The following is a 15,124-nucleotide window of genomic DNA, read 5'->3' as shown; positions in this document are numbered from 1 at the left end:
GGAGAGGGCTGTTCAGGGGCTGGGAGAGGGGAGGATTTCCAGCCCCCCTCAGCTCCCTCCCCTTTTAGTCGCCTTCTACGACACGCAGGGAATACGTGGCAAGTATTCTTTTTCCCCTATCCCCAGGGAAGGTTAACATGAACAAATACAAGAACAAAAAGGAAAACAAGAACAACAAATAAAACAAGAACAGATACAACAAGAACAAAAATGAAAACAAGATCAACAAATAAAACAAGAACAAGTAAGACAAGAACAACAAATAAAACAAGAACAAGTAAGACAAGAACAACAAATAAAACAAGAACAACAAGTAAAACAAGAACAGATACAACAAGAACAAAAATGAAAACAAGAACAACAATTAAAACAAGAACAAGTAAAACAAGAACAACAAATAAAACAAGAACAAGTAAAACAAGAACAACAAACAAAACAAGAACAAGTAAAACAAGAACAACAAATAAAACAAGAACAAGTAAAACAAGAACAACAAATAAAACAAGAACAAGTAAAACAAGAACAACAAACAAAACAAGAACAAGTAAAACAAGAACAACAAATAAAACAAGAACAAGTAAAACAAGTACAACAAATAAAACAAGAACAAGTAAAACAAGAACAACAAACAAAACAAGAACAAGTAAAACAAGAACAAATAAAACAAGAACAAGTAAAACAAGAACAACAAACAAAACAAGAACAAGTAAAACAAGAACAAATAAAACAACAACAAATAAAACAAGAACAACAAATAAATCAAGACCAATAAATGATACAAGAACAAATAAAACAAGAACAAGTAAAACAACAACAACAAATAAAACAAGCACAACAAATAAAACAAGAACAACAAGCACAACAAATAAAGAACAACAAATAGAACAAGAACAACAAATAAAACAAGAACAACAAATAAAACAAGTAAAGACATTCTCTCTTATGGAGAGTGTGGTGGGGTGTGTGTGGGGGAGGGTGTGGGGTGGGTGTGGGTACAAGAACAACAAATGAAACAAGTAAAGACGTTTTCTCTTAAGGAGAGTGTGGTGTATGTGTGTGTGTGTGTGTGTGTGTGTGTGTATGTGTGTGTGTGTGTGTGTGTGTGTATGTGTGTGTGTGTGTGTGTGTATGTGTGTGTGTGTGTGTGTGTGTGTGTGTGTGTGTGTGTGTGTGTGTATGTGTGTGTGTGTGTGTATGTGTGTGTGTGTGTGTGTGTATGTGTGTGGTATGTGTGTATGTGTGTGTGTGTGTGTGTGTGTGTGTGGGGGTGTGTGAGTGTGTGTGTGTGTGTGTGGGTGTGTGGGGGGGGGGGATGTTTTATGGCCATGTTTACCAGTGAGGTTGTGGTCGACCCCTGCCACCACCTTGTGTATCTCCAACCCCACAACCCCACACCCACCCCCACACACGACCCACAAACCCCCTCCACAACCCCACACCACACACGACCCATCCATCCAACCACACCCACCCCACACATACACACACACACAAACCCCACACCCACCCCACACACGACCCACCTACCCATCCAACACCCACCCCACACACACCCACAAACCCCCTCCACAACCCACACCCACCCCACACACACACACACACACACACACACACACACACACACACACACACACACACACACACCCACAAACCCCACAACCCCACACCCACCCCACACACGACCCACCCACCCATCCACCCACCCACAACCCACCCCATAACCCTCCATCCCCCTAATGGTGAGGCCCCACAACCCACAACCCCACACACATACAAACCCCCTCCACAACCCCACACCCACCCCATACACGACCCACCTACCCACCCATCCACCCACAACCCACCCTATAACCCTCCACATCCCCCCTACTGATGAGGCCCCACAACCCACCACACAACCCTCCCCTTACTGATGAGGCCCCACAACCCCATAGCCCTCCACACCATCCACTGGTGAGGCCCCACAACCCACCACCCCCACAACCCAGCCCCACAACCCACCACCCCCACAACCCACCCCATAACCATCCCCGCAACCCAGCCCCACAACCCACCACCCCCACAACCCACCACCCACCCCATAACCACCCCCACAACCCACCACCCACCCCATAACCACCCCCCACAACCCAGTCCCACAACCCACCACCCCCATAACCCACCCACCCCATAACCACCCCCACAACCCAGCCCCACAACCCACCACCCCCACAACCCACCACCCCCACAACCCCACAACCCCCCCACCCCCACTGGTGGGGCCCCACTGGTACACTGAGGAAAATATATATAAATTCAACACTGATTCCCTGTTCTTGTTCTTGTTGTTCTTGTTCTTGTTGTTGTTGTTCTTGTTCCCTTTGGTGAGGTAAACATTTTTTTTTGTTTTTGTTTGTTTGTTTCTTCTGTATAGGCTGAAGGTGTGAATATTGTTTGTGCTTTGTGTTTGTTTGTTTTGTGTTGTGTGTTTGTTTTTGTGTTGTGTTTGTTTGCTTTATGTTGTGTGTTTGTTTGTTTTGTGTTGTGTGTTTGTTTGTTTTGTGTTGTGTGTTTGTTTGCTTTGTGTTGTGTGTTTGTTTTGTGTTGTGTGTTTGTTTGCTTTGTGTTGTGTGTTTGTTTGCTTTGTGTTGTGTGTTTGTTTGTTTTGTGTTGTGTGTTTGTTTGCTTTGTGTTGTGTGTTTGTTTGCTTTGTGTTGTGTGTTTGTTTGCTTTGTGTTGTGTGTTTGTTTTGTGTTGTATGTTTGTTTCTTTTGTTTTTGTTTGTATGTTTGTGATTGTTTTGTGTGTGTTTTTGTGCGTATTTGTTTATAGTATATATTTCTTTGTTCGTATTTCTTTTGTGTGTGTGTGTGTGTATTTATGTGTGTATATGTATGTATGTATGTGTGTGTATATGTGTCCGTATGCGTTTATGTGTGTGTGTGTATGTGTATATATGTGTGTGTATATGTGTATGTATGTGCGTGTGTGTGTGTGTGTGTTCATGCGTATAGTCCTGCGTATTTCACCGTGCGTACGGGCCCAGATTACGCCACTCTGACGCACACAAAGATCCACATACCTACAAAGGAAGGGGGGAAGGGGAAAGGGGGGAAGGGGGGGAATGGGGAAGGGGGAAGGGGGAATGGGTGAAGGGGGAAGGGGGAAGGGGGAATGGGGGAATGGGGAAGGGGGAAGGGTAAGTAGCAGTTTGAAACGCAATCAATATGCAAATTACCATAAAGGAGGGGGAGGGGAGGGGGGGACTACTACTAGCAGAGGGGAAGGGGGAAGAGGGGAGAAAGGAGAGGGGGAGAGGGGACAGAGTCGGAGAAATTAATTAAAACAGACGGGGCGACCGAAACGACTGGCTGCCCCCCTCCCCCACCCCCACACCCCCCCACACCCCCTCCCCACGCACCCCCTCCCCCCCAGCATCGCTTGGCAACTGGGGGGGGAGGAGAGAGGGGAGGGAGGGGAATTGATGCGTCTTTCGTCCGTGTGTCCGTCCGTTGTCCCCCCCTCCCCTTCCCCTCTCCCTCCTCTCACCTCCCCTCTTCCCCCTCCTCTTCTTCCCTCCTCCCCTCTCTTTCCTCCCCCCTCCTCCTCCTCTCACCCCCCTCCCCCTCTTCCCACCTCCCCTCCTCCTCTCTCCACCTCCTCTTCCCTCCTCCCCTCTCTTCCCTCCCCCCTCCTCCTCCTCTCCCCTCCTTCCCCCTCTTCCCTCCTCCTCCTCTTCTCACCCCCCTCCTCCTCTTCCCTCCTCCCCTCTCCCCACCTCCTCCTGCTCTCTCTCACCCCCCTCCCCCCTCCTCCTCTTCCCCTCCTTCCCCTCCCTCTTCCCCCTCCCTCCCCCCCTCCTCCTCTTCCCTCCCCCTCTCCCCTCCTCTCACCCCCCACCCCCCACCCCTTCTTCCCTCCTCCCTTCTCCCCCTCCCTCCTCTCTTCCCTCCTCCCCTCTCCCCCTCCCTCCTCCTCCTGCTCTCTCCCCCCTCCCCTCCTCCTCTTCCCTCCCCCCTCTTCCCCCTCCCTCCTCCCCCTCCTCGCATCGATGACGCGTTCAATACCAGACCTGGAAATTCCGTCGGGTTCGATAAGATAAGATGTTATCGCCCGAGGGAGGGGGGGGGGCGTCGGTGACGTGTCGCGCCCCCCCTCCTCCCTTCCTGACGTCACGGAACACGTCATTGTTTCTTAGGGTGGGGGAGGAAGTTCCCAAGTGCACTTTCGTATAATGATCACATCATCACATCAAGGGGTCGTATACCGTCGTGTTCAAGGGTCGTATATACCGTCGTGCTCAAGGGTCGTATATACCGTCGTGCTCAAGGGTCGTATACCGTCGTGCTCAAGGGTCGTATACCGTCGTGCTCAAGGGTCGTATACCGTCGTGCTCAAGGGTCGTATACCGTCGTGCTCAAGGGTCGTATACCGTCGTGCTCAAGGGGTCGTATATACCGTCGTGCTCAAGGGTCGTATACCGTCGTGCTCAAGGGTCGTATACCGTCGTGCTCAAGGGTCGTATACCGTCGTGCTCAAGGGTCGTATATACCGTCGTGCTCAAGGGTCGTATACCGTCGTGTTCAAGGGGTCGTATACCGTCGTGTTCAAGGGGTCGTATACCGTCGTGCTCAAGGGTCGTATACCGTCGTGCTCAAGGGTCGTATATACCGTCGTGCTCAAGGGTCGTATACCGTCGTGCTCAAGGGTCGTATACCGTCGTGCTCAAGGGTCGTATACCGTCGTGCTCAAGGGGTCGTATACCGTCGTGCTCAAGGGGTCGTATACCGTCGTGCTCAAGGGTCGTATATACCGTCGTGTTCAAGGGTCGTATACCGTCGTGCTCAAGGGTCGTATATACCATCGTGCTCAAGGGTCGTATATACCGTCGTGTTCAAGGGTCGTATACCGTCGTGCTCAAGGGTCGTATATACCATCGTGTTCAAGGGTCGTATACCGTCGTGCTCAAGGGTCGTATATACCGTCGTGCTCAAGGGTCGTATACCGTCGTGCTCAAGGGTCGTATATACCGTCGTGCTCAAGGGTCGTATATACCGTCGTGCTCAAGGGTCGTATACCGTCGTGCTCAAGGGTCGTATATACCATCGTGCTCAAGGGTCGTATATACCGTCGTGCTCAAGGGTCGTATATACCGTCGTGCTCAAGGGTCGTATATACCGTCGTGCTCAAGGGTCGTATACCGTCGTGCTCAAGGGTCGTATATACCATCGTGTTCAAGGGTCGTATACCGTCGTGTTCAAGGGTCGTATACCGTCGTGCTCAAGGGTCGTATATACCGTCGTGCTCAAGGGTCGTATATACCGTCGTGCTCAAGGGTCGTATATACCGTCGTGTTCAAGGGTCGTATACCGTCGTGTTCAAGGGTCGTATACCGTCGTGCTCAAGGGTCGTATATACCGTCGTGCTCAAGGGTCGTATATACCATCGTGCTCAAGGGTCGTATACCGTCGTGCTCAAGGGTCGTATATACCATCGTGCTCAAGGGTCGTATATACCGTCGTGTTCAAGGGTCGTATACCGTCGTGCTCAAGGGTCGTATATACCATCGTGTTCAAGGGTCGTATACCGTCGTGCTCAAGGGTCGTATATACCGTCGTGCTCAAGGGTCGTATACCGTCGTGCTCAAGGGTCGTATATACCATCGTGTTCAAGGGTCGTATATACCGTCGTGCTCAAGGGTCGTATATACCGTCGTGCTCAAGGGTCGTATATACCGTCGTGCTCAAGGGTCGTATATACCATCGTGCTCAAGGGTCGTATATACCATCGTGCTCAAGGGTCGTATATACCATCGTGCTCAAGGGTCGTATACCGTCGTGCTCAAGGGTCGTATATACCGTCGTGCTCAAGGGGTCGTATATACCGTCGTGTTCAAGGGTCGTATATACCGTCGTGCTCAAGGGTCGTATATACCGTCGTGCTCAAGGGTCGTATATACCGTCGTGCTCAAGGGTCGTATATACCATCGTGCTCAAGGGTCGTATATACCGTCGTGCTCAAGGGTCGTATATACCGTCGTGCTCAAGGGTCGTATATACCGTCGTGCTCAAGGGTCGTATATACCGTCGTGCTCAAGGGTCGTATATACCATCGTGCTCAAGGGTCGTATATACCGTCGTGCTCAAGGGTCGTATATACCGTCGTGCTCAAGGGTCGTATATACCGTCATGTTCAATAAGGTCGTACCGTCATATTCAAGAAGCTAAGCTTCGACCATCTGCTCCATGTCAAAGCTTAGCTTGGACGGCAACAAAGCTAAGCGCATAAGCTTTCTGGAATGAAGCCTGCGGTCTGGACTTACGACAATGTAATCTAAAGTCCAGAATTACCTTATGAAAAAATGTAATCTATAGTCGAAAATTACCTTATAAAACACAGTATAATCTACAGTGGAAAATTACCTTATGAAAATAGATTGTAAAGTCGAAAATTACCTTATAAAACACAGTATAATCTACAGTGGAAAATTACCTTATGAAAAAATGTAATCTATAGTCGAAAATTACCTTATAAAACACAGTATAATCTACAGTGGAAAATTACCTTATGAAAAAATGTAATCTATAGTCGAAAATTACCTTATAAAACACAGTATAATCTACAGTGGAAAATTACCTTATGAAAATAGATTGTAAAGTCGAAAATTACTTTATAAAGCACAATATAATCTATAGTCGAAAATTACCTTATAAAGCACAATATAATCTATAGTGGAAAATTACCTTATGAAAATAGATTGTAAAGTCGAAAATTACCTTATATATAGACAATAATGTAATCTTCAGTCGAAAATTACTTTATATATAGACAATAATATAATCTTCAGTCGAAAATTACCTTATATATAGACAATATAATCTACAGTCGAAAATTACCTTATATATAGACAATAATATAATCTATAGTCGAAAATTACCTTATATATAGACAATAATATAATCTAAAGTCGAAATTACCTTATATATAGACAATGATATAATCTACAGTCGAAAATTACCTTATATATAGACAATAATGTAATCTTCAGTCGAAAATTACCTTATATATAGACAATAATGTAATCTTCAGTCGAAAATTACCTTATATATAGACAATAATGTAATCTTCAGTCGAAAATTACCTTATATATAGACAATGATATAATCTTCAGTCGAAAATTACCTTATATATAGACAATAATGTAATCTTCAGTCGAAAATTACCTTATATATAGACAATAATGTAATCTTCAGTCGAAAATTACCTTATATATAGACAATGATATAATCTACAGTCGAAAATTACCTTATATATAGACAATAATATAATCTAAAGTCGAAATTACCTTATAAGAATAATATAGTCAAACTCAAATTATATTTACCCAATCTTAATTGTGTATTCCCTTGTCTTCTGTCTCTGCGTTTGATTACCTTTGAATTACATTTGGGATTATATTTTGAATTACTTCGGTGTTTCTTCTTGATTTATTCTCAACAGTTGTAGGGGGTTTATTCTCAATGGTTTATTCTCTCGTATTGCGTGTTTCACTGACTTTTCTCTCTTCAGTCTTTGATGGAGCCTGTAGGATTTATTCCACAGTGTTGCGTGTGTGTTCTAATGGTTTATTCTGCAGTGTTGCGGGTGTATTCTAATGGTTTATTCTACAGTTTGCGTGTGTGTTCTAATGGTTTATTCTACAGTGTTGCGGGTGTATTCTAATGGTTTATTCTACAGTGTTGCGTGTGTATTCTAATGGTTTATTCTACAGTGTTGCGGGTGTATTCTAATGGTTTATTCTACAGTGTGCGGGTGTATTCTAATGGTTTATTCTAGTGTTGCGTGTGTGTTCTAATGGTTTATTCTACAGTGTTCTAGATGTGTTCTAATAGTTTATTCTGCAGTGTTACGTGTGTATTCTAATGGTTTATTCTACAGTGTTGCGTGTGTGTTCTAATGGTTTATTCTACAGTGTTGCGGGTGTGTTTGAATGGTTTATTCTAGTGTTGCGGGTGTGTTCTAATAGTTTATTCCACAGTGTTGCGGGTGTATTCTAATGGTTTATTCTACAGTGTTGCGGGTGTATTCTAATGGTTTATTCTACAGTGTGCGGGTGTATTCTAATGGTTTATTCTACAGTGTTGCGGATGTATTCTAATGGTTTATTTTAGTGTTGCGGGTGTATTCTAATGGTTTATTCTACAGTGTTGCGTGTGTATTCTAATGGTTTAATCTACAGTGTTGCGGATGTGTTCTAATGGTTTATTCTAGTGTTGTAGATGTTCTAATGGTTTATTCTACAGTGTGCTGATGTGTTCTAATGGTTTATTCTAGTGTTGTAGATGTTCTAATGGTTTATTCTAGTGTTGTAGATGTTCTAATGGTTTATTCTACAGTGTTGTAGATGTTCTAATGGTTTATTCTACAGTGTGCTGATGTGTTCTAATGGTTTATTCTAGTGTTGTAGATGTTCTAATGGTTTATTCTAGTGTTGTAGATGTTCTAATGGTTTATTCTACAGTGTGCTGATGTGTTCTAATGGTTTATTCTAGTGTTGTAGATGTTCTAATGGTTTATTCTACAGTGTTGTAGATGTTCTAATGGTTTATTCTACAGTGTTGTAGATGTTCTAATGGTTTATTCTACAGTGTGCTGATGTGTTCTAATGGTTTATTCTAGTGTTGTAGATGTTCTGATGGTTTATTCTAATGTATTCAATGTTTTCTGTTGACTTACAATTTTTAAATTCAGCAAATATCAATAATCCTGTAATTCTAAATACAATACAGAGTATCTATATATTATATATTAGGTATATAATTTAAATATAATTTATATGATATATAATTAGGCTTATTATAGGGAATATATATGTAATATAAATGGTTATAATTATAGTATAGTTATGCCTTAAAATGTAATGTTTTCCTCCGTTTTCTGTGATACCACCATGTTTCAAACCATTGAATCATGGCTTCACTTGGCCACTCCAGGTGCTCTTATCTGCCCTTAAACCTCTCTTTATCTACCTTACTGACCTCCTTTGACCTCCCTGTACTTATGACCTCCCCTGACCTGACCTCTGGTGACCTCTGCCGGCAGTTCTCGGGCATGACCCACCGGGGCAGCGTCCGCCAGAGCTACGGTGGTGTCGGACGCAACATGGCCGACGCCTTGGCGCGCCTTGGCTGCCGCCCACTCCTGGTCTCCGCCGTGGGTCGGGACGCCCACGCCCACGGCCTCACCGCCCACAACCCACTCCTGGTGAGTAGAGAGAGAGAGTTGGTTACCGACGAACGCTGGCGTTTAAATTCCTCACGAACGACGCTGGCGTTTAAATTCCTCACGAATGCCTGAGTTTAAATCCTTCACGAACGCCCGCGTTTAAAATCCTCACGAACGCCCGCGTTTAAATCCTTCACGAACGTTAGCGTTTAAAATCCTCACTAACGCTCGCGTTTAAATCCTTCACGAACGCTTGCGTTTAAATCCTTCACGAACGCCCGCGTTTAAATCCTTCACGAACGTTAGCGTTGAAATCCCTCACGAACGCCCGCATTTAAATCCTTCACGAACGTTAGCGTTTAAAATCCTCACGAACGCAACAGAATGCATTAGTACCGCATTAACATATTTTTAGCAAGTTTTTTTTTTAAAAATTAACTTTTTCTATTTTTTTCTAAATTAACGAGAGGCAAAGGGCATTTTTTTGGGGGGGTTAGAGTTGGCGTTTAATTCCAATTGCCTTCAACATTTTCCATCGCCAGTTTTGTACAATCCAACACTTCAGTGGATGAAAATTCCATTCCAAAGATCATTAGGAAAGGATTTTATATTAATAACGTGCGCGTTTTTATGTTAGGTTATTACAAGGGGGGGGGGGCGTTGTAGTGTAAGATAAGGATAATAATAATATGATTTAGTGTAAGATAAGAGATAAAGAGATAAGAGTTAATGATGATATAAGTTCACATGTACAATTTTGTTCTCTTGGCTCAGAACAAAGAGAACAAATGATTGTGGGTCCAATAACGGGGTCCGGACATTTAAAAGAACATTATTTATCTTTTTTTTTTATATCGAGTTGATAAATGAACAGCTGATGATAATTGACTGGTTATCCATTATTGGGGAGGCAGCTTCAATGTGCGTATTGTTTGGACGTTTAAAAAAAAAGGGGGAAAAAAACGCCGCGTTTTCCATTTGGAATTCGCAGGGAATTATTTCCGCATTGAGTAAAGGCTTATATATATATATATATATATATATATATATATATATATATATATATATATATATATATATATATATATATATATATATTCCTATGAGTCCACGGGGAAAATGAAACAGGATAAGTTCCCAAGTGCACTTTCGTGTAATAATCACATCATCAGGGGAGACACAAGAAATATAAGTCAGTTAATATACATCGAAGAGACGAAGCTATATATATATATATATATATATATATATATATATATATATATATATATATATATATATATATATATATATATATTCTTTTGAATGGCAGTTAATTATGGTAATTTCATGTCATTATTGACAAGGAATTTAAATGGTCCATCTTTTTTTTTTAATTCATGTGCCACTGCTTCTCAAAAAACGCCCCATTTTCATTATTTTTTCTCACTAATTTGCATAGACGTACGCTCAGATTTACGTCACGTGTGTGCGTGTGTGTGTGTGTGTGTGTGTGTATGTATGTATGTATAAGTGTGTGTATGTTTTATACATGTAGTTGGTGTACATGACATCATGTACACCAGTTCTGGTGGGCAAGAACATTGCTCTCAAAACAGCTGGACGGAAGTGATGCCCAAATTTTGTGGGGGGGGAAACGGAGTTTGAAATGCCACTGCTAACTCGACGGTAAGCCGCTTTAAGCTGGCTTAAGCTTGGCCAGATAAGCTCGGGCTTTAGTAGTTCCTGGGTCAGTTTTAAACTGCTTGGTATGTATAGGTTATGCATGAGTGTTGTGGGCCTGGGGATTTATGAATGTGTTTACGCATTTTCGTTAGGGATCCAACCCTCTACCATGGGATCCAACCCTCTACCATGGGTTCCAACCCTCTACCATGGGATCCAACCCTCTACCATGGGATCCAACCCTCTACCATGGGTTCCAACCCTCTACCATGGGATCCAACCCTCTACCGTAAGGTTAATGGTATAGGTAACATGGGTTCCAACCCTCTACCATGGGATCCAACCCTCTACTATGGGATCCAACCCTCTACCATGGGATCCAACCCTCTACCATGGGATCCAGCCCTCTACCATGGGATCCAACCCTCTACCATGGGATCCAGCCCTCTACCATGGGATCCAACCCTCTACCATGGGATCCAACCCTCTACCATGGGATCCAACCCTCTACCATGGGATCCAACCCTCTATCATGGGATCCAACCCTCTACCATGGGATCCAACCCTCTACCATGGGTTCCAACCCTCTACCATGGGATCCAACCCTCTACCACGGGATCCAACCCTCTACCATGGGTTCCAACCCTCTACCATGGGATCCAACCCTCTACCATGGGATCCAACCCTCTACCATGGGATCCAACCCTCTACCATGGGATCCAACCCTCTACCATGGGATCCAACCCTCTACCATGGGTTCCAACCCTCTACCGTAAGCTTAATGGTACAGGAAACATAGGATCCAACCCTCTACCATGGGATCCTACCCTCTACCATGGGATCCAACCCTCTACCGCAAAGTTAATGGTATAGGAAACATGGGATCCTACCCTCTACCATGGGATCCAACCCTCTACCATGGGATCCAACCCTCTATCATAAGGTTGATGGTATAGGTAACATGGGATCCAACCCTCTATCATAAGGTTGATGGTATAGGTAACATGGGATCCAACCCTCTATCATAAGGTTTATGGTATGGGTAACATGGGATCCAACCCTCTATCATAAGGTTGATGGTATAGGTAACATGGGATCCAACCCTCTATCATAAGGTTTATGGTATGGGTAACATGGGATCCAACCCTCTATCATAAGGTTGATGGTATAGGTAACATGGGATGCAACCCTCTATCATAAGGTTTATGGTATGGGTAACATGGGATCCAACCCTCTATCATAAGGTTGATGGTATAGGTAACATGGGATCCAACCCTCTATCATAAGGTTAATGGTATAGGTAACATGGGATCCAACCCTCTATCATAAGGTTAATGGTATAGGTAAAATTAAATGCCAAAAAATTTGGTTTCCCAATAGAAAATGAGATGTAGTACATTTTCCTTTTCTTCTATATATAGTAAAATAGAATGCCAAAAAAAGATTTGGTTTCCCAATAGAAAATGAGATGTAATACATTTTTTTTGTTTGTTTGTTTGTTTTTCTTACTATTTTCGTCTGTTTATATAATTTTGCAAGCATAATTATTTTAAAAGACTTGTTATATATAACTTTGGTATGATGGTGTTTATATGGAAGTTTTTGAAATCTCCTCCAATGTTCTCAACCTTATGATTTTTACCCTATAATTTTTACCCTATGATTTTTACCCTATGATTTATACCCTATAATTTTTACCCTATGATTTATACCCTATAATTTTTACCCGATAATTTTTACCCTATAATTTTTACCCTATGATTTATACCCTATAATTTTTACCCTATGATTTTTACCCTATAATTTTTACCCGATAATTTTTACCCTATGATTTTTACCCTATGATTTTTGCCCTATGATTTTTACCCTATAATTTTTACCCTATAATTTTTACCCTATAATTTTTACCCTATGATTTTTACCCTATAATTTTTACCCTATGATTTTTACCCTATGATTTTTACCCTATGATTTTTACCCTATAATTTTTACCCTATAAGTTTTACCCTATGATTTTTACCCTATAATTTTTACCCTACGATTTTTACCCTATGATTTTTAACCTCTAATTTTTATGTTATGGCATTTTACCTCTTAAAAACTGATAGCCTAATTTAGGGTAATTGGATGACAAAATAGCTAGGGCATTTGCCTTAATGATAGCTAGGGTGGGTGGATGACTTTAGTAATAGCTAGGGCCTTTGCCTTAACGATAGCTAGGGCAGTTGGGTGACTTTGATAATAGTTAGGGTATTTGCCTTAATGTTAGCTAGGGTATTAGATGACTTTAGTAATAGCTGGGGCATTTGCCTTAATGATAGCTAGGGCATTTGCCTTATGATAGCTAGGGTAGTTGGATGACTCTGGTAATAGCTAGGGTATATACCTTAATGATAGCTAGGGTAATTGGATAACAAAATAGCTACGGCATTTGCCTTAATGTTAGCTAGGGTAATTGGATGACAAAATAGCTAGGGCATTTGCCTTTATGATAGCTAGGGTAGTTGAGTGACTTTAATAATAGCTAGGGTAGTTGGATAATATAGGGAAAGTAGTGATAGGTAAAATATCAGTTTGAGGTAAGTGTTAGGTAAGGGAGGGTCGAAGGGTTAGCGATAGATAGGTAAAGTATTAGTAATAGATTTAATTCCACCGTGATATATATATATATATATATATATATATATATATATATATATATATATATATATATATATATATATATATATATATATATATTTATATATATATATATATATATATATATATTTCTTTCCATTTCTGCTGTGGAGAGGGCCTCTCTCTCTCTCTCTCTCTCTCTCTCTCTCTCTCTCAGTGGATGCCTGATTAAAAAGGCTCCATACTTCACTGTAAAACTAAAAAAAGAAATAGAAATAGCTCTCCTATTTCCTAAAAACTTCTTATATATATATATATATATATATATATATATATATATATATATATATATATATATATATATATATATATATATATATATATATATAAACATTTTTCTCCCTCCTTTTAGACCCCTAAGGTAAAATAAACAAGACTCAGAACGAATTGGAATATAACCTTCAGGGGGCTCGAACCCTGCCAAAAAAGTGTTGCGACCCGGTTAACCCATATTGTTCTCTCCCTCGGTCGGCGGGGTGCGCGCGCACACAGGACCAGCGCGGCCTGGCGATGGTGGCCCATATTTCCACTGCGTCTTACTGCGTCGTGTTGGACCATCTTGGCGAAGCCCTTTTCGGCGTGGGTGACATGTCTGTCCATGACCATGTCACGCCCCAGCATGTAAGTTACCAGAAGACCATCACACACATACCACCTCCAAGGCCCTGGGTCTGTGGAAAACGCCACCACCACGTCATTTCTGGGGTCTGTTAGTACATCATCACTTCATTTCTGGGTCTGTTAATACACCACCATTTCATTTCTGGGTCTGTTAATGCATCAACACATCTCTGGGGTCTGTTAATGCACCACCATTTCATTTCTGGGTCTGTTAATGCACCAACACATCTCTGGGGTCTGTTAATGCACCACCATTTCATTTCTGGGTCTGTTAATACACCACCATTTCATTTCTGGGTCTGTTAATAAACCATCACGTCATTTCTGGGTCTCTTAATGCACCAACATATCTCTGGGGTCTGTTAATGCACCATCACTTCATTTCTGGGTCTGTTAATGCACCAACACATCTCTGGGGTCTGTTAATGCACCACCACCTCATTTCTGGGTCTGTTAATACACCACCACGTCATTTCTGGGTCTGTTAATACACCAACACGTCATTCCTAGGGTCTGTTAAGACACCATCACTTCATTTCTGGGGTCTGTTAATACACCACCACTTCATTTCTGGGTCTGTTAATGCACCAACACATCTCTAGGGTCTGTTAATGCACCACCTCGTCATTCCTAGGGTCTGTTAATGCACCACCACGTCATTCCTGGGGTCTGTTAATACACCACCACGTCATTTCTGGGTCTGTTAATACACCACCACATCATGTCCGTGTCCGTTAATGCACCACCACGTCATTTCTGGGTCTGTTAATGCACCAACACATCATCTCTAGGTCAGTTAAAACACCATCACTTCATTTCTGGGGTCTGTTAAAACACCATCACGTCATCTCTGGGTCTGTTAACACACCATCTTTCATTTCTAGGTCTGTTAAAACACAATCACGTCATTTCTGGGTCTGTTAACACTTTACTACATCAGTTCTGGGTCTCATAA

At 42.4% G+C, this 15,124-nt stretch overlaps 1 protein-coding gene across 1 annotated transcript in view; it reads left to right on the top strand.

Annotated features, from left to right (window-relative positions):
• The window catches only part of LOC139748085 (uncharacterized), a 377,098-nt gene that overhangs the window by 275,202 nt on the left and 86,772 nt on the right, over positions 1-15,124 (top strand). The window contains exons 11-12 of the mRNA XM_071660697.1: positions 9,082-9,243; positions 14,041-14,169. Coding sequence (XP_071516798.1) covers positions 9,082-9,243; positions 14,041-14,169 — 291 coding nt within the window. The remainder of the gene's footprint in view (positions 1-9,081; positions 9,244-14,040; positions 14,170-15,124) is intronic.

The sequence above is a fragment of the Panulirus ornatus genome, chromosome 72 (genome assembly GCF_036320965.1).
Source record: "Panulirus ornatus isolate Po-2019 chromosome 72, ASM3632096v1, whole genome shotgun sequence".
In the NCBI taxonomy this organism is placed as follows: Eukaryota; Metazoa; Arthropoda; class Malacostraca; order Decapoda; family Palinuridae; genus Panulirus; species Panulirus ornatus.
This window is presented reverse-complemented; position numbering and strand designations above follow the sequence as displayed.